This window comes from Nothobranchius furzeri, chromosome 7 (assembly GCF_043380555.1).
Source record: "Nothobranchius furzeri strain GRZ-AD chromosome 7, NfurGRZ-RIMD1, whole genome shotgun sequence".
NCBI classification, from domain to species: Eukaryota; Metazoa; Chordata; class Actinopteri; order Cyprinodontiformes; family Nothobranchiidae; genus Nothobranchius; species Nothobranchius furzeri.
Window position 1 is genome coordinate 52,905,437 of NC_091747.1, and position 20,645 is coordinate 52,926,081.

The 20,645-nt window shown below is 42.8% G+C and overlaps 1 protein-coding gene across 1 annotated transcript; it reads left to right on the top strand.

The window, feature by feature from the left end:
* The first annotated feature begins 339 nt into the window (after nt 1–339).
* Nucleotides 340–12,076, top strand: rdh10a (retinol dehydrogenase 10a). Its single transcript, XM_015955277.3, has 6 exons — nt 340–924; nt 1,040–1,275; nt 8,108–8,206; nt 9,178–9,323; nt 11,087–11,218; nt 11,299–12,076. The coding sequence occupies exons 1-6, from the start codon at nt 387–389 to the stop codon at nt 11,420–11,422; spliced, it is 1,275 nt and encodes a 424-aa protein (XP_015810763.1). The 5' UTR covers nt 340–386; the 3' UTR covers nt 11,423–12,076.
* The last annotated feature ends 8,569 nt before the right edge of the window (nt 12,077–20,645 follow it).

Sequence of the window (20,645 nt, forward strand, 5' to 3'; positions counted from 1 at the left end):
AAAAATAATGATAAAATTAGAGGCCAAATATATATAATTTCAGAATACAATATATTAGCGCTAATTGCTTTGTCCATCTTCTATGTGCGCATAAATGGCTACCCAAAAAACTAAATAAAAGTCCAAATGAAAAGTAATGAAAAAAAACTTGACTTATTAGAATTTCTGGTTAAATGCAACGAGGGGGAAATTGAAGACATCAGCATTCAAACGATGGCGCTAATCTGTTTTCTTTCCAGTAGGGGAAACGGCACTGCAACAGATTAGTGTTAAAATATGTAGTTTACATCACCCATTGAGAGTGTATGGAGCTGGTACTTCATGCTGTCAGCGCACTCCGATTGGGTCGAGCGTTGGATGGGTGGACTAAATAAATAGCGCGTGAGATGCGACTGCAAGATGACATGAGTGGAGCAACAGCAGCAGAGCAACCCCAAACTCAACCGGACTCACTTTTCTCTCAACCTGGCTCTCTTGTTTGCGCTTTTCCAACACATTTTCTGCATATTTGCGCTCCCCGCGTCTGCGTTTTCCCCCTCACTGCTGCGAACAGGTTGGGAGACGGGAACACCCCTCCGCACCTCCCCTTCTTCGTGTCCGGCATTCTCTGTTTAAATTCACAGAAAGTTCCTGTCAAGATGATGATGATCATCGCGGAGTTCTTCGTGGTTATTTTAAAAGTGCTCTGGGCTTTTGTGACCGCCGGGGCCAAGTGGGTCGTGCGCCCTAAGGAGAAGAGCGTGGCTGGACAGGTGTGCGTGATCACCGGTGCTGGAAGCGGCCTTGGCCGGCTGTTCGCCAAGGAGTTCGCCCGGAGAAGAGCGACTCTGGTGCTGTGGGACATAAACAGCCAAAGCAACGAGGAAACGGCGGAGATGGTACGGCAGATTTACCACGAACTGGAAACCCCCGTCACCAAAGACGGTAAGATCGGCTTTACGCATGGTGCGCAAAAATGCCCCCCAAAAAATCAGTTTAATTTTTGTTATCGGAATAAATAATTTAATACAATTAAAAAATATTTCCATTCAATCCGCAGAACCTGTTGGGGGGGTCGAGGAGGTCCCCACCTTCCAGCCTCAGGTCTACACATATGTGTGTGACGTAGGGAAACGCGAGAGCGTCTATTCCACCGCGGAGAAGGTGCGCCGAGAGGTGGGAGAGGTAGACCTACTGATTAACAACGCAGGTGTGGTCTCGGGTCATCACCTGCTGGAGTGTCCCGACGAGCTGATCGAGCGCACCATGGTGGTCAACTGTCACGCACACTTCTGGGTGAGCTGGGGTCATCTAAGATCTGTAACTCTGCCAGGTTGTGTACACGTGAAAATCAGTTGAGTTATGACAAGTTCACAGGGAATCTTCCACATCCCTCTCAAGCTTGTGCGCGCGCGCGCGCCAAACTCAAGGATCAAAGTAGAAAATGAAAGTATGACCTAGAAATCTTATTTCATCGCATTCTGCCAAAGCCTTCATGAATCTGCCTTTTATTCCGTCTGGGATGATTCATGCGGTGTGGAAGCTCATCCCCATCCCTGTGTGATAGGAGCAGGGCTCTCAGGGTGCGGGTTGGATCAGCCTCAGATGATCAGATCAGCACATTTTGTTGGCAGGTACTGATTTAGATGCTGTATCAGATTTTCCTTTGGCTCCTTTTCCTCTGGTCTTCTTGTGCCAGCTTATCGCGAAAACCAGCTTTCGAGAGGGGGGGGGGGGGGGGGGGGCCTTCTAGATTGTTTTCTTTTCCTCTTCCTTGCAATCTAAAAATGTAATGTTTAATTTACTTAAAATGGTTGCTTAAATGTAGAGTATTTTACATCGTTGTGTTATAAGAATTAGGCATTTGAATGTTATTTTTTTGCAGTTTCATAGTTAATTTAATATTAATTGCGGATTAACTAGATATTAAATTTACAGTAACATGTTTTCATGTTTCTAATGCTCTTTTAAGATATAGGAACAGACAAATATATCTTTTTTATGCAAACATATGTTTGTTGTCGCAACAACAAACATATGTTTGCTCGCTCACAAAGCGCTTTGTTTTTGTTTATAACTTCCTCTCCTGTATTGTAATGATGCACTCTTTTATATTCAATTCCATTCAATTCTATTCAAGTTTATTTATATAGCACCAAATCACGACAAGAGTCGTCTCAGGGCACTTCACAAAGTAAACATTCCAATACAGGTCAGCTCATTAAGCCAAATGTCTCCTATATAAGGAACCCAGCTAATTGCAATCCTGCAGCAATCCTCATGCTAAGCAAGCATGCAGTGACAGTGGAGAGGAAAACTCCCTTTTAACAGGAAGAAACCTCCAGAGGATCCTGGTTCAGTATAAGCAGTCATCCTCCACGACTCACTGGGGATCGAGAAGACAGAGCAGACACACACACACACACACACACACACACACGCACGCACGCACGCACTCACACACACACACACACACACACACACACACACACACACACACACACACACACACACACAACATATACAGTATACCAAGTAGTGTTTCTATGGTTACATTGTGATTTCTTAGTAAATATTCTATTTGGTGAGAGATAAACTTTATTGTATTTATCCTAGTGGATCTATAATTAAACGGATAAACTAGTAGTAGCACATCCAACGTCAAGGAAAGCAAAAAGTTATCAGGAGAGGGAGAATGTTTAAGTGGTTAGCAGCAGTGTGCTAGACGATGGCCCCCTCCATGAGGCCACCACAGCTCAGCAGAACATCGTTGTAGCTTCTTCTGGGGAGAAAAACACTTACAGAGAAAATACAGTTAACAGCTGAAATTGTAGGAAATAATACAGTTAAAGAGCAGATTGTAGAAGAAAGTAGTAGAGTGTGAAAAGTGGTCAGTGTATCCTCCAGCAGTCTAAGCCTATAGCAGCATAACTACAGAGATAACTCTGGATAACCTAGCCTTTTAGATGGAGGCATGTTGGAGGCAGGGCAAGGAGAACCGTCTTTACCGACTGTACACTCCACCTCCCTCTACTCCCCCACTTAACCAGATCTAGGCTAACATCAGATTTTATATAGTGCGTCTCAAGATAAAATCACGAGGTGCTTCACAAGAACGAAATTTAGTGTTTCTGCACAGAATGCGCGTTCACGAAATTTTGAACTGTTCAGAGCAAGTGAGCAACAGACATTCAAAACAATTTTAAAAATGCGTTAACATACAACATGATATTTGTATTGTATTAGTATTTATAATGAATTAGTGTATCAAGGCCACAATAAATTGCTAACTTTGACAGTTCTAGTTAAAAGTAGACGTGTATTACTCTACATTAAAGCAACTCGGGTTAACGAAAACAGTTGAAATAACTTGGTTAAGCAAATTCAGCATTTCCTTTTTTAGAGTGTAGTCTGGAAGAAACTCGCCATCACATGTTGGTAGCATGACATTATGTCATTGCTGCTCTTTTTATGGCTCTTTCTGTTTTTATAGAGAACCTCTCTCTCAACAATCCAACAAAGCTCCCTAATCGAGGATGAAAATCTCTTGTCACGTCAGACAGGTTGCGTATTCCACCAGTAATGGATGCATTCAAGTGTCTCTCTCACACTGCCTTACTCTTTTACATCCAGGATTTGGAGTCAGGATCCAGTTGTTGGGTGGCAGATTTGGGATTACTAATAGAGAGCAGTGTTTGTGTTCTCCTGTATTCTACGGAGAGCATGGATCCTTTAGGGAGACGGCTGGAGGCGGGAGGGTAAGATGAAAGAAGACTTTAATGAACTGCGACAGCCAGAATAGAGATTGTGCTTCATTAACAACACAGGCAAGAAGAAAAGAGCTTAGACTAACAGAGGCCTGTCCACTCTTTTCCCTATTTTACTCACTTTGCCTGCAGGTGGTACCTTTTCATTATTATTATAAAATGTCCCATTTGTGCTTCATGACTCATCATACGTTTCAATTAAAGCAGGTGAACTGCTTTGGGTGGGTTTGCTCAGACATGTGCTTCTAATATGTTAGGAACAAATGCTTTAGAAGCTGGATAGTTTAATTTACTGAAGCAGATTAAAACGTTTGCTAGATTATTATCAAGATTTTTAATTGGATTTCAATGTCTTCAGCATCACAATAAATAGATAATTTCATTAACAATAAGAGTTTCTAAAGTGATAGAACATGGTGTGTATATATATATATATATATATATATATATATATATATATATATATATAGAGAGAGAGAGAGAGAGAGAGAGAGAGAGAGAGAGAGTTAACTCAAGATTAATCGCAGATTAATCGCACATTAACCATAACTCACTAAATAAATTCCTCCTGGATATAAACTGGGACAAGAAAGATTTATGTGCATTCTCATTTGTTGAACGACGTTTTTTGGGAATAAGGCACTAACGCTGGAGCCCGGAGCAGGAAATAGATGGTCTGCCATAACAGCCAAGCTCAGACCCAACATTTCTTCCTCTCTTCCTCTCCTTCCACTGGCCCCTCTGACTCCTCCCAACCTGGTTTAGAGGCAGTGGGTGCAGCTGGAAGGGAGTCACCGAGGCCGGATCCGTTCTTCCGGCCCTACCACACAAACAAACTTATGATTCATCCCCTTCTTTTCCCTTTAGGCTATTTTTTAATTTTTTTTACAAGGCAGGGATGAATTTGTCTGATGCTTTGATTAGTCCAGCTGGCCATTTGTGATGTTCGTGACGTTTGAGTCACGCAGGCACATGGGGATGCGCAGTGGTTTTGCAGGCGACACTGTGCTGGAGGATTAGTGGGTCTAATGGAGCGACATGAAAGGAAATCATCCTCAGCATCTTGAACTGGTTATCCAACAGGTGGTTTGTGAACAATAAGCACGCATTCCCCTCCTGCTCCCACTTTTCTTGTGGGACAACATGAGTGCCCGACATGGCGGGAAAAGAGGAAGGAAGCCGGTGCCATCCCATCCACAGGCGAGGCAAGAGGGTAATGGTAAGCTGCTGCTGACCCACTTTATCTGACAATTGGTTTCTTGTCTGTGGATCAGCTTGACAAGACGCCAGGCGACAGGAGCCAAGTTCTGCAGGCCGCATTCCTTCTGTAGGCAGAGAAAGGAGCCAGCCAGGCAGAAGGGTCCTACTTGATTGGTTTTATAAGGGTCCCTCCTCAGGCCCAATGCACCTGTATTCCACTGGGAGACGTGTCATTACTCCTCCCTTTTTGCTTTGTTTACAGGTGGTGATCTTGGGTTGCCATTAATATATTTTTTAGAAGATCTCATCTATCTATAGTCATGAAATGCCATAAAAAATACCCCTGATGTTCTTGGGAATTGAACATTTGTTAATCTGAATGATATTCCCAATTTTCTTGCCTTGTTTCCTCTTCCAAAAAGAGATTTCCAGTAAAGTCCAACTGTGAACAATTTACATTAGCAGTAAACTGGAGCGCAGCAACAGAGAGATGCAACGCCATGATGCATTGATGCAAGCGCTCTGCGGCACGCCTGACGTCCAACTTAACTGTTCATCAAAAGCAATGGTGATGGTTAGCACGCCTCTTCTTTTAAATGCATCAACAGCACCACCAGCTTCCAAATTCTTCAGATTGACAAAATGTGTGTGTTAGTCCCAGACACTGTAATGACATAATTATGCTGGACATTTGGATCTTTTGGAATAACCTTTTCAGAGGCCTAGTGGTAGAGTGTCCACCCTGGGACTGGGAGATCGTGGTTCAAATCCCGGTATGGGTCATACCAAAGACTTTACAAAAGTGGTACCCAATGCCTCCCTGCTTGGCACTCAGCTTCAAGGGGTCGAAGAGTTCCTGAGCACAGCCTCAGCTGCAGCTCACCACTCCCTGCGGGGATGGGTCAAATGCGGAGATGAATTTCATCGGTGTGTGATGATGACTTTGGGACTTTTTACTTTAACTGGATTCCAGCTGAGTTGAGTTTTCATCCCTGGTCATGCTCAGGTTCTTCACCCTGCTTCGGTATCAATCCAGCTCTTGCGCTCAAATGTATTTTTTTAGTCCCTCTCCTTCATTCTCTTGCCCAGGGAGAAGTCAGTCCAATTAAATGGCCATCTGGTGCTACGCAAAGGCCAATAATTTGTTCATATTCCTGTTGGTCAGGCATTAGCACTAATGCAGCCTGACACCCCAGCTGCAAAAAGCTTTGTGTGGCTAAAATGCTCCTGGGGGCGTGCACCAATTAGGGGGTGCAGTGAGCAGGGCATCCCCACTTGGGCCAAGGAGGCCTGACAGTGTCAGCAGGTAATTTAGCGGAACAAGGGAGCGTTGAGACCCAATTATGGCGGCTCTGATGTAAGACACAAGAGCCTGGTTGCCTTCACACATTTCGTGTCTGAGAGGTCAGGGAGGGTCATACCCACAAGCCGGAGCTGCCATGAGAAGCAGGACATCGTGGCAGGGTGTGAGAGAGATGGGCCGGTCGGCCGGTCCGTGATTCCACAGAACGATCGTTCCTCTTACAGTTCCAGGTCGTAAACTCCGTCAGGAAACCCCTCCAGTTGAATGAGAGCTCTGGCTCTAACTATACACCGTTGTGCCAGGTCAAGTCATTCCCTCCCGTCTAAAACTTGCCTTGGAAATGGGAATGTTTGGCTCCAGTCAGGTACGGGCATATCTTAAGATAATGCTTCATTTGCACGCAACTCTTCCCCCCACTGCCATTCTGGCTCATACAGTCCTCTCTCAGGTCTGCTGGGCCCTCATGTTCTCTTGCTGCCCTCTCTGTGGGCCCCATCTTCTGATGAGTTGAATATTGCACCAACCTTAAAATTTATGTCCTGGAAAACTGCAGATGTTTGGACTGGAGTCAGATCAGTTCTACCTGGCTCAAGAATAAACTCAAGGGATGAGGTCATCATTTTCCATACGACTGCCTCTCTTTTTAGGTTACTGCCTTCAGTTTTATGTACCTGCCTAAAAAAGGAATATAGCTTTTACATACAGAAGATGGACCTTAATGGAGATCACATGATAAGTCCGTAGGTCCAACATGGTTGATCCATGGGTGCAGCTTTAATGAGGCTTTTCCTCCCTTGACAGTGGCTCAGCGGCTGGTACTATCAGGTACCACACGCTTGCTGGCTCTGTGCTTCCCTCCTGTAAATTTTTATGAAGGAGCCTGGATAATTTCTCTGGCAAGGCTTAGAAACTGTTCCAAATAATGAAGACTTGCTTTATCACATAATAACTGAAAAAGATTTTACGGCTCCAATAAAGATTAGCAAAAGTTGCGTTTGTCATTATTTAAGCAGTGAAGTGCTTCTCAACTACAGAGTTGGGTTTCGGGTTGTAAAGGTACCCTTGAATCTTTACCTCATCCTCTTAGGAACATTTTAAGCTTTGCAGACTACATCTTTTCTTCATCGTGGTCACCTTGGCAACCAACGGATGGACTGCTGATTCTTTGCAGACCTCCTATTGAGCAACTGATTTGTTTCTACCTTAGATGTAATGTTTCTCACCTTGTGATTGACTCGTGTTCTGGGCAGCAAATCAGCAGAATGAGTGACAAATTCATGTGGCGATCAGCTGTGACCACTCGGATCTCACTAAACTAGCTGGTAGAACTGGTCGGGTTCTCACGTGGCCTTGCAGCCTTTTCATCCCAGAGCTCACCTGGCTCGTCACACGGATTGTTGTGCCACTCAGGCGGGGTCTAAAGCCATGTAGGTCGACAAGAGGCTGGATTGAACTTTTAAGTATTGTCGAGAGAACGGAGGCCTGCATGTGATGGGTATTGTCACCAAGTCTTTAGTGTGAGCATCAACGGCAGGTGCCAGATCTGTGTGGGAAAGGGAAAAAGGCTCTGCAGAATCCCTCACATCACATGTATGTTTGAGTACACAGAGTTAAACTGCCATCCTTACTCACAAAGTTGTGTTTTTTAAACCTCCGCTGCTTCGTTCTCCCTCCCTCGGTTATGAATTCTCATTCAGACGCCCCTTTCTGCATCACCATGGAAAAGGGAGAGAAACTGAGAGGGGGAAGGCAGAGAGGATCAAAGAGCTTTGGCTCAGACAAACTGCACAAGTGAATTAACCTTCCTTTTTTCTTTTTCCCTCCTTTGCTCTTCTGTCTCCTCTTTCCTTCCCCCCAGACCACCAAGGCGTTTCTCCCCAAGATGTTGGAGCTGAATCATGGTCACATTATAACTGTTGCCAGCTCCCTGGGTTTGTTCAGCACAGCTGGAGTGGAGGTTAGTATCATACACAGCAACACATACACATCCCATCGTTCCCACCATCCAGAACCGAAGCTTTTCTCCTTTTCGCAGCCGTCAGCATGCCAGCTAGCCCACTGAGACCAAGGAGGTTAGGCCCCCTTTCTCTGGTTGTCCCTCCACCCGTTAAATTAAGGAACACAGATGAGCATTGGGAGTCTTGTATAGATTCTTCTATCTGCAGCAGTGGGGGTGTGGGGGCCCCTGGTGGGCACTGGCCCCGGGGCCAGAATGAGCTGACAGCTCCCCATGGGACAGAGACATCTTCATCACTGCTTTGTGAAAAACTTGGTCCTCACCCAGAATTCAGCTCACAACTGCTTTCAATTATTATTTCTTTCCTTCCTATAGTTTTTTTTAATTCTAAATGCATAATAAAATATTTAGTAGGGGGTTATTATCTCCATAACCACAGGGAAAGTAAAGCAGTAGCCCCCTCCATTCGTCCTCAAAGCACTTTTTTCTTTCATTTGTTCCTGTTGCTGGAAATGATGACAAATATGACAGCCTGTGTCTTTAAGCTGCACATCAGCTTTTGTTTGAGCCTTCACCTGCAGCAACTTTGCCTTTCACGGGCATTAAAGCGTATTCAGCTTCTGAAAACGCCTCGCATTTCATGCAAACAGTCCAACCTTTTATGCTTACTTGTTTGCTCAAGCTTCCTTTTTTTTATTCACTTTAGTGCATTTTTTAAAAAGAATATTTCCACAGTGAACCACATCAAAACCTCCCCGTTAAGCACAGCGGCCTCCTAATGCAGCAGGGAAGAATGCTAACGAAACCGTAGAAAAGCTGTTCGTCTACCTCGGGTTTCTGTGGCCGTATCATTAACAGCATAAAGAAGCCCCTGAGCCCAAAGGGCATGTTTGATAATGTTTTCAGGAGCCCGTAGGTGAGGGCCGAGGGTTTCACAGAGCTAATCTGGCCTCTCTTTTTTCTCCCTTTAGGATTATTGTGCCAGTAAGTTTGGTGCCATCGGGTTTCACGAGTCTCTGAGCCACGAGATTAAAGCCTCGGAGAAGGATGGCATCAACATGACTCTGGTGTGTCCTTACCTGGTCAACACGGGAATGTTTAAAGGTTGTCGGATAAGGTTAGCGCCAACACTTCTTGTTTTAAACTTGCACCTGGAATTAGTTTGTTGTTTGGAATCGTCACCAGGTGAAACACAAATTGAACTTCAAAGCGGAAGCAGGTGGTTTGTTAGCTTCCATAAAAGTTCCATAAGTCAACACACCGATTAAACAAAGAGGGCTACTTTTCTTTCCTCAAGAACAGGTGCACCTGGTGTACACCCCCACCCCTTTCTCCACAAGCGGCTGCTGCAATAGTCCTCACTTTGTTTGCTGCTTGTAGTCTGCAGGTGGCTTCACTCGCCCCCTTTTAAGAAAATTATGGGGGGTGTCACTGAAATTTATAGGGCGGCTGGGAGAGTTTAGCCTGTAGCTGTGCATCACTCCATTCTTTTTCATTATGAACTTGTGCATCAAACACATTTAACTCAGGCCTTGTCCACATGTAGCCGGGTTTATTTAAAAAATAATATCTGCCCTCCCAAAAAATTGCATCCACACCACCTGGTTTTTAGAAAAAAAAACTCCATCCACACGAGACCGCATAAGTGTATTGTTAAGCACATTCACGGGCATGCCAGACCTGTAGGCGGCAGTGGTTCCCCTGAATCCTATCCACTTCGTCTTCAGAAGATCCAACAAAATATGAAACATTGCGTCTAGCTTGTTTGTGTGGACCAATAAGGAGGTAGAATTGCTATTAAGTGTAGTTTTATAACTAGTCTAACTACTAGTTAAATGTAGTTAACAACGCGAGCCCAGCTCTGAGGGCATCCATGTTATTGTGTAAACACAGGTCGCACATGGGCCGTCAGCATTTTTGTCGCAGACAGAGACGTTGTGAAACCTAAAACTCTGGTTATTTCCGTCCATACAGAAACGTTTAAAACAGAGAAAACGCAAATCTTCACGGGCCAAAGTTTTTAAAATGATTTGTTTTTGTTGCGTAAATCTGCATTTTCGTGTGGACGACGGGCTGAATCGTAGAAAAATATCATCGTTTTGGGAGATACCCTGCTACGTGTGGACAGGTACACAAATAGTTCAGCAGAAAAAGAATGCAAAATTTCAGTTACTGTTTCTAATTTTAAATGTTAAAACCGTTTAATTTACCTGTTGTTGTCTCAATAAAAATATTATAAAGAAAAACATTTGGGATTTCTACTATTTTTTTAAAGTCTCAGTGACGTACTTACGTTTAAATTGTGATTTATTTTATTATTTACTAAAATAAACATATTGGCTTTAACATTTTTGTCTTAAATAAAGAAGGTGATTTTAAGGTTTTTGTGAACACAATTACGTTTGATGTGGGGTGGTCATGGTCCCCCCCTGGCCAACCCTAGGGGGTGCCACTGTTTGGATTCTTAACTACAAGTGAAACTTGAAAAATTACAATATTGTGCAAAATTTCCATTCATGCCAGTAAGTCATCTTAGACTCAGAGACTGTTTAAAGGCTCAGGAACCCTTTGCAGGTGTTCTGGATTCATTAGCTGATTAATGTGACACTTTGAGTCTAGAATATTGAACCTTTTCACACTACTCTAATTGTCTGAGTTTTTGAATGTGGGGCTTTTCATAAGCAGTAAGCCATAATCATCACAATTATAACAAAGGCGTGGAATATCTGGGTTTGCATGGAGTAAGTCTATCTCATATATTAGTTTCACATTTTAAGGCAAATTACTGACATAAATGAACTTTTGAGCCATATTCTAATTTTTGAGAGGCTTGTTGAATTTATTTAGAACCTGGTAATGATGAATTATCTTCCCATCCAGGAAGGAGATTGAGCCTTTCCTGCCTCCCCTGAACCCAGAGTTCTGTGTGAAACAAGCCATGACGGCCATCCTCACAGACCAGCCGATGATCTGCACGCCTCGCATCATTTACATGGTTAACTTTATGAAAAGGTGAGCCACTTTCCATACCCAGAATCCCCTTTTCTACCCCTCCTGCTGTTACTAACCCTACTTCCATCTCATCCCTGCAGCATCCTTCCCTTCGAGGCCATTGTGTGTATGTATCGATTTCTGGGCGCCGACAAGTGCATGTACCCGTTCCTAGCCCAGAGAAAGGAGGCGATGAACAACAACGAAGCAAAGAACGGGATCTAGGGGGCGCTGTTCATAACAAGGGCATTTAAAACTGCAGGCATGAGGAAACAACCACTGAGGATGAAAACGGGACAAAGAAAAAGACTGAATTTAGACTGGTGCACTTGCATTGAGCAAATGCAAAAGTTTACCATATTGTTCCTCTGGAACAAAAAAAGGAGCTGCGTACTACACAAAAGACTGATTTGTCATATTTGTTTTCCCTTTTTTATTCTAAAGAAACCAGCATCTATATATACAGTCACTAGTTTTTGAAATCATAGAGAAAAGGTATCCAGTAATTAACTATTTACATAATGTAGTCACCAGCCTTATTTAGTGTCAAGGTGGAAATATACAGTATGTTACTGTACAAACAGTAATCAATTTTTCACTTATTTTATTTTTGTAGACATGCACTGTAATTTCTAATATTTCTAATGTAAATGTTGATTTTTTTTTCTGCATTTTATGAGTGTGTGAGTTTAACACCGGATTCCAACAACGCCACCCATCAGAGGCTTTGCTTCAGTCTTAAAGGCACAGCATGTTTAAATGTTTAAGATGACCGTGTTCAACTGTCAGGATGTTTAATGGCCAGTTTGTGGTTGTTTCCATCTTCAGCAGAGTCGTTGTCATTCTCGCTTTTAGTTCTTTTTTTTTTTTTTTTTTTTTTTACAAATTTCTCAATCAGGAGGCGACATAAATTGTCCTGGGTTGAATTTCTTACAGAATTTATCAGTTGAGAGAAGACAAAAACGTAGAATTATATTTTATTATTTTACTATGCTGTTCATATTGTAAATTAATCTTTGAACAATATTGTTAAAAAATCCATTTTAAGCAACCGTCTTGACTCTGAGTGGTTGAAAAGTTTCTTCCCATTTAAAGTGAAACGTATTTGTTTAAATGTCAACAAGGCTCCCAGAATAAGTGTTCCTCCCACTGCTTTTGATGTATTTTATATACACTTTATTATTTTTGGACATGTTTGTTCAGGATTTGAACTACAGAACATTCCAGTAGGCATCATTCCCTCAGTCACAGCGATGAGCCTAAATTCTCTACCTCTTCATTTTTGCCTTTTTTTTTTTGTGGACAGTATAACATTAGCCTCTTTTTGTAATATTCTAAAGTCTGCTACATGGCAGCACAAATGTGGTTCCAATGTTTAGTGTCTCTAACGTAAATTAATAAAGTGATTTAGATTATTAAATGATGTGTTGTGGTATTTGGGAGGACTTCCTGACCCATGTTTGCCTTTGGAGAACCCGAAATAGAAATTAGCCATCATTGTGCCGATTTGAAAAGTTATTCAGCAAATAAAGCAGGTCTTTAACTACCATTAACTCAGTGAATCAGCTGAATGCGAGACAGGAAAGAGGATCTTCCTCCCAACTGAAACAGCTTTGGATACGGTTTACACCCACCCAGCCCTTCTCTTCTTTGTTGCGCCTGCTCTATTGACTGGTATCAGTGTCCCTGTCCTCACTCATTATGCCACACAGTGAGTCAGCGGGGTGTTGGCTGAGCATCTGAGTACGCTGTCTGTGCAATTTCAGTTGGAAGAAGCAAGAAAAAAAATACCTTTTGGTGAATCAGTAGAGCCAAAGCAACCTTGGTTTGGAGAAACAGAGATTAGTTTTGAGCTATCGGCTAGCCCAAAGTGGAGTTGTATGGAGCTAAATTAGGGTCATAATGTTTGTTAATTTGAGAAAAAAGTTGAAATCCACTTTAACACCTAGCCATGTTCTTTATGGACATGGGGATTTTCTGCACACGAGAGGCTGAAAGTACTGCTCAATATCAAATATTTATTACTCTTGCTTAAAAAAAAGGCAAGTTCCAACTTAGAAAGCTTAGATAATCAAGGTTTGTATTTAGTTTATTCTACCAAGAAGTAAATATAATGAAAAAAAGAATGTGCTCAATAATCTTTCTTCCACTTCTCCTGAATGCATCATGAAATTACCCTTCAGGCTCCTGTAGCTCCTGTACTAGAAAGAGCTGTTGAGGATGGCAGAAGTTCACTTTCATCTTGGCTTGGCATAAACTATTTGTTAGTTCAGCAGTCTGGTCAAAACTCATTTTTATTTTTCAGACTAGATCTCTGTTATTGTGCCTTCCACCAGACGCATAAGCATTACATAACATTCACAAAGCATAGTACACAGCAATTTGCAGCCGCTATAGTGAATGGGTGCATTTCCACCGGCCGCAAAGCATTGCAATTTGGATGTAGAAGCGTGATGATGCATTGCACTGCTAAATTGGCAAATGACCTGTATTTGTATAGCACCCTCTTCGGGTTCTACAAACCCCCAAGGTGCTATACAACACAATCAGTCATCCACCCATGCACGCACACATTCACACATTGGTGATGATGAGCTACAATGTAGTCACAGCTGTCCTGCCAAACACCGGCGCCACCAGCAGGCAAGGTGGGTTAAGTGTCTTGCCCAAAAGCAGCATTCTCTGGATGGAGCCGGGATCGAACCTCCATCCTTCTGATTGCTGGACAACCTGCTTTAACTCCTGAGCTACTGCTAACACAAATGTATGCCTTTTTTAAGTGCTACGTTTCCAGAATGCGTCAAGCTCAGCAGTTCAAATCTGGTAAGACAGGAAGTCAAACACAAAAGCGGTGTAATATATCCGGAACCTTTCCAGATAAAAGTCACAAGCAGATTTCCAGTTGCTTAACTAATAAGAAAGTACGTCATTGCCTGTGAAACCTTCGTAGATGAGGTAAACAGAACAGAAAATGAAGCCCAGATTTTTTCTTCTTGCTTGTTATTGCACGAGTTGCTGAAATCATGCTTGGTCCTGCAATTGTCCAATGATTTCATGACCTATAGCGGGACCAGCTGCGTGGAATACTTTCGGTTCTGTTTCACATCTGAAACACTCCTGGTAGGAACAGATCTCATGGGTAAAATGCGTTTTTAATGAATCCAGTGGAAAGGTTGCGTTACACTGTGTGAATGATTACATTTTGCGCTGTTGGACAGATGTCCTAACATTTACCCCAGCTTTCTGCTGGATGGCCAAGAGTCACGCAGTGTCTGTGAAAGGCAATTGGCAGCCAAGAGCCACCATTAGAGTCAATGTGTATGTATCCACCAGACAAGCAGCATCATAGAAGCGTTGTGTTATGGCAATCTGTTAAATTTATACCTAGAGTATATTTTTTTAAGCACTACGCTTCCAGAGGCTAGCTCAACAGTTCAGATTGGGCCAGACAGAATATCAATCATGGGAGCACTGCATCACATCCAACAAATTTCCGCATTTCTGAAATGCTCCTGGTAGGATGGAACATGCTGCTGACATTGCAGAGATGTTATGCACCGCTTACGCATCTCGCAGAAACCCCAGGTTAGAAAACTCTGGTTTAAGGAGGAGTTCAATTAAGTGACTGCAACTCTTGTGCCATCATCATTCTTCCACCACCGTGCCTAACAGTTTGTGTGTGGTGATTGTGCTGATATGTTGTTTATCTAAACAAGGGTATGGCATTATGAGTAAACTGTTACATGACATTTTAATTATATCCTATAAAATCCAACCACTGAAACCCAGCGCACTCCCTTTTGCTGGCTGAGAACTTGACTTTTCAAAATAAAACAAGTCTAAAACATTCAACGAGAGAAAATGAAAATGTTGGCAGTGGGTCACAGTTAATAACTTGTTCCATAATATGAGTGAGTGTCCCAGGCTGCCTAATGGCAAACACAAACACCCATCACTGCCATTACCTCTGTGAGAATCTGTCTCCGTCTGCCTTGATGAGCCATCTGGGAGCAGAACAATGAAATTCCAGCCATTTCTGCTGCAGCTGTTATGTAGCTGACCTTTTACACCCCCAGGGAAAAACAAGAAAGACTAATTTACTAATTGGTGTCAGCAAAGATGTCATGAGCTTGGTTTTAACTCACATGCTCAAACTGCTGAGCTGTTTGCACAGGACTGGAATTGCTTTTCGGGTCATCACGAGTTTTTGTTGTAACTCATGTTGAAATTCACCACTTTGTTTTTGGTTAAACTATAAATCTCACAACAGTGGTGTTGAATAAACATCATACAAAATACATACATAATTCTGGATGTGTAGATTCTTGAATTTTAGGCTAAACTCATCTTTTGTGCTACCCTGTGGGTCTCCACTGCCTCTTTAAACACTCCAAATTTAAAACAAATCCATCCATCCATCCATTTTTTATCTGTGTTTGGTTTTAGGAATTATATGCCTCTTCTAAAGTCCCTATTTGTGACATCACAAATGGGGAAATTTGCATAGAACTCCCTCTGATCACTACAGGCTGGAGGAGCAGGAGCTCTACTCTGAGCCCCTCCCAGATGCCGGAGCTTCTCATCTTATAGCAGCCTGAGTGAGGGATGGGTGGATGAGGCTAGTTCAAGCTTGTTTTGAAACGGCTCATTCTGGAAGGTACTGAAAATATCAAGAATGAAACTGCAGAGATCCTTTTATGTGAAAGGGATTTAGAGAGAAATCTTCATAAACATTTTTGTTTAGATCTATTACTATTATATTTATTTAACTCAAGTTTTAATGGTTCTATTAACATTTCTGACACCTTGCAAATTTTCCAAATATAATCCAAGTAAAACATATTAACATTTTTTAAAAGTTGCTTGAATGAGTTTAATCACCACTCTACAAAGTTTGGTGATACAAGTTTTGACCTTTGACCTGCAGCCGAGATATTCTCATGCAGTCACTGGTCACTTGAAACACCCTGCTAGTTACGTTTGGACCCTTTTCCTTTCAGTGAGTCTCATAAACTCATTGTTATGTTTAAAAAAACAGTGTGAGATGATCTGAGGTTTGAGACATGATGAATTATCCTGTTGGAAGAAGCCATCAGGTCCACCGGTCATGCAGGGATGGACATGATCAGCATCAATACTCGGGTCTTAACCATCTGAATGCCAACCATCCATCCATCTACGTTCGTCCACTTTTCCAGGGTCGCAGGGGCAGTAGCCTAAGGCGAGAGGCCCAGACTTCCCTCTCTCCAGCCACTTGGGCAAGCTCCTCCGGGGAAATCCCACAGTGTTCCCTGGCCAGGTGAGAGACATAGTCCCTCCAGCGTGTCCTGGGTCTTCCTTTAGGTCTACTCCCAGGTGGATGGGCCCAGAAAACCTCACCAGGGAGGCATCCAGGAGGCATCCTGACTAGATGCTCGAGCCACCTCAACTGACTCCTCTCGATGTGGAGGAGCGGCAAATCTATACCAATCCCCTCCCAGATGACCGAGCTTCTCACCCTATCTCTAAGGGAGAGCCCAGCCACCCTGTTGGGAAAACTCATTTCGGCCGCTTGTATCCGCAATCTCATTCTTCTGGTCACTACCCAAAGCTCGTGACCATAGGTGAGGGTAGGAACGTAGATCGACAGGTAAATCGAGAGCTTCGCCTTCTGACTCAGCTCTCTCTTCACCACGACAGACCGGTACAACGCCCGCATCACTGCAGATGCAGCACCAATCCGTCTATCGATCTCGGGCTCCATCTTTTACTCACTCATGAACAAGACCCTGAAATACTTAAACTTCTCCACTTGGGGCAGGACCTCATCCCTGACCGGAAGAAGGCAACCCATCCTTTTCTGACTCAAGACCATGGTCTCTGATTTAGAAGAGTTGATTCTCATCCCAGCTGCGAACCAGTCCAGCGAAAGCCAGAGATCACCATCTGAATGTTGCAGCTCAAATCCAGACTCATCAAACACACAACTTGGTAAAAATCCAAGTAGATCCACAGCTTCTGAAATATTCCGTTTTTGGCTTAGATGTGGATCACACTCTTCCTTTAAAAAATGCAGTTTAAGCCACAGACTTCTCTATACTCGTCATTCTAGTGTCTAAAACAAGCTAAAACAGAAAATAAGCAAGCTTATTCAGGCTGGTCGAGAAGGAGGTACTCCTTTCTGTTTGCTCATTGTGAGCTCCTTAATTAGAACCAAAGGGACGTCTGAGCTCCTCTGAGTGATTATCTAGGACAGGATAAAGTTGCTCAGTGGATTCATTCAATTACCAGAGAAGAAAACTAGGATTTGGCTTGAATCATTAAAGGAAAACACTAACTTTTAATCTCCTTCTTAATACAGCTCTAATTAAGAAGACCCGAAGCAGGTCAAAGACACGTAATTCAGATGCAAAAATCAGTGACGCTGGCATTTGCTTCTGCGTGGCACAGACAAGCTCCGTCCCATCGATTTTCTTCTATTTTGGGAACTAAAGACTCACATTCCATACTGGCTGTTCACAGACAAGCAATTTGTCTTGGGGTCCAACACGGCCTCAAGCTGGTCTCCTACAATCTGAACAAGCTTCTGGAATAGAGATCTGCTGCTAATGCAAGCAAACGGCTTTGGTGCTTCTCAATGGCAAGCAGATGTAGCTGCCAACAGAGCCCATTATTCAGTGCAGCTGAATAAGACCGCCGCTGTCCCATTCACTCATCCATCTCACTAATGAAGGAGAGCAGAGAGGGTCCGGTGATGCACGGACGGTTAGCACACCGCTGGACAGCACATGTGGAGGAGCTGTGTGTGGGAACCATGTAACAGGAGATAGAATGACATCACAAAACACCGATAAAAAGTGGTTTATCTAGATGGTTTCTTATTTCAGAACAAGTATTTTAGCTGCACATATTTACCTGATGTCATGACATTATAGTAATTTAAAAAGGCTGGATCTCCACGTGGTACAAGGGCACCAGGAAATAAATTATATTAAAAACGGTTCCTTTAGGTACGCCGCTTCCTAAAGTCCTAATGGAATTGCTTGGGTTGTTTGAATTTGGGTTCGGTGAAAAGTTTAGGATGTATTAAAGATGTGGATCACTGAAAAAAGCATTTTAAATGACTATTTCTGTTTATAATCAGTCAGTGAGTGTTTCATGCAAGCTGAACATGAAAATAGTCTCCTACACCTATCTCCTATATTAGCTTCTGATAGAAGACAATGATGAAACTCTAGGATTTGAAAATCCTCACAGATCTACTACACACTCTCACTTAGCGTTCATGTACTCACCCATCTTGATCCTGTTGTTGCTTTGGCATCCAGGAAACAGCAGAGAACATCTCGGCTAGAAGAAGCAACATTAGCAACTTCACCACACGGCAGAACTCCTCCAGGCTTGTGTTATTTGTAGAGATAAAACATCCATGTTGCTGTTATCCAATCCAGAGCGAGATGTCCAAACATCAGGAAATAAGACTCCAAAACCTGCCATCTAGTTCCTGGAAATGGTGCAATAGTGTTTTTTTTACCCCCCCAGCACACTTACTAGAAGGGATGTGACGCTCACAAACAAATCGAATCTTTTGAACGGATTTTCAAAGTGAATGATGAGGGCCGAGTCCTTGCAGAGAGCCGTTCATTTTGTCTTCTGGTAACAAACCTCCCCGGATGTCAGACACAGCAGGACCCCCCCCCCCCCCCCCCCCCCCGGCTCTCTTGGCTTCACCTCGTTCAAAGGAGCCAGACTTTTGAACAGCTCTTTGAGGTAAATGACCTACTAACGAATGTCTCCCATGAAAGAGCCATAAATCCCATCACTACTTACTAGAGACCACCACAAATGTATTGATTCCATGAGTGCTCCACACCTTTAACAGCTTACCTGCAGGAGTGCATTAAATGACCTCAGTTTGGAGAAGCTGAGTTGAATCCTGACCAAGGTGAGAAGCTAATGACTAGTCTAGGTGGGAGGTAACTAAAGGTTACCAGGTAATGTTTGGGCTTGAATCGTGGTTTTAGATAAATATTCACCTGCGCTGTGAAGTGCCATCCAAATGGTTCTCTGCACAATTATGGAAAAGTCTTGAATTATTTTCCTCTTGTTTCAACATCTCATTATTTGGTCTTCACGGTCAGCCTCTTTAAATCCCATTTAACACTTTTTGTTTCTTATCTCTAAAATGAACCTGACTTTGTTGCAATGGGCTAAAAATGGTCTGTTTCCCCACGCACTTTGCCCTTCTAACACCATGCTGTAGATTAACACCAAGAGATAAAATAAATGCAGTTATTGAACCTTTTAAAAATGTTATGTAAAGCAGAACAAATGATTCTGCTAGTAAACTGTCAATATGCCCAAATTTTTATTTGAGACTCGCTGAACGGCATTTAATTCACAGATAAAAAAGATGTGGGTTCAACTTTCATTTTGGAACAATTTTTCAAGCAAGGGAAGGGAAGCTCTGTGAAGCTGACGGACTGACCCATCTTAAACCTTTGTCGGCTGTGCTGAAGAGAAAGGTACAGAACCAAATTATTTAATTAATTAGCTGCGCATTCTCCTGTCCTCTGTCCTCCGGGGCACACACACACACGGGACTGTCTCAGCTGCTATTTTCGTTAAGGAGTGTGCACGTACAGCATGCACGCCTCGTGCACAAGCCTACTATTGAAGCTGCCGTTACGCTTTTGGCCTGAGGGGGCAATCGCGAGCATAAAAATTCAAAACTCCGTAAAGTCCCTTTAAAACATTGGAACTATAACAATCAAACATGAAGTCATAGTCAGAGAAAAGCTAATTTTTGTTGAACTACAACCTAAGACTAAGTCTTGGAGCTGATTGGTTGATGTTTACCAAAATTCACCCAGCTTAGATCTGATGGAAGACACTTTCAGGCTTTAATTGTTTCACATTTGGTCAAAATGCAGAGATAGCTCAACACACATGATAAATCTACCTCTTGGGTGAAAACACAACATTTGTCTCTTTCTAATATTCGTGTTTCCCCTACAAAACCAAATATTATTGCTACTCTGGATTGAAATTACAGTAAAACTTGCATTGAGAAATGACAAAAATGAAAGGACCAGACGTTTTCCACATAAACTGAGGTGTTTTTACTGCATTTCAGTCACAGAAACGGACTTTTACACATTGCACTCACAGCGAAGAAGGAGACACATCCTCAATGTCAGTGGACAAAGTGATCCAAAGTGGCATTCAGGGGCGGGAGTCGGCATTTTTTTTTTAACCGCGGGCTCTCTCTGCTCCAAAAGGTGCACTTCAGATTCGCAGGCATTAAAAGCACCCAGTTGATGCCTTGGCAAGTCAATAAACACACACAATGGGTGTAGATGTGATCGACAAAACTGTAAGGGGGGCAGAGAGGGGACATCCACTGACACAAAATCACTGGAATAGTGAAAACTTCTCTTTGACTGAAGAACATGCAGTCTGAATCAGA

What these genes read in the sequence shown, in the direction of transcription:
- rdh10a (XM_015955277.3), top strand. Translation starts at nt 387, where the DNA reads ATGCGACTGCAAGATGACATGAGTGGAGCAACAGCAGCAGAGCAACCC. An exon ending in ACTGTCACGCACACTTCTGG is followed by an intron (nt 1,276 to 8,107) that starts GTGAGCTGGGGT and finishes CCTTCCCCCCAG; the next exon opens with ACCACCAAGGCGTTTCTCCC. An exon ending in TCAGCACAGCTGGAGTGGAG is followed by an intron (nt 8,207 to 9,177) that starts GTTAGTATCATA and finishes TTCTCCCTTTAG; the next exon opens with GATTATTGTGCCAGTAAGTT.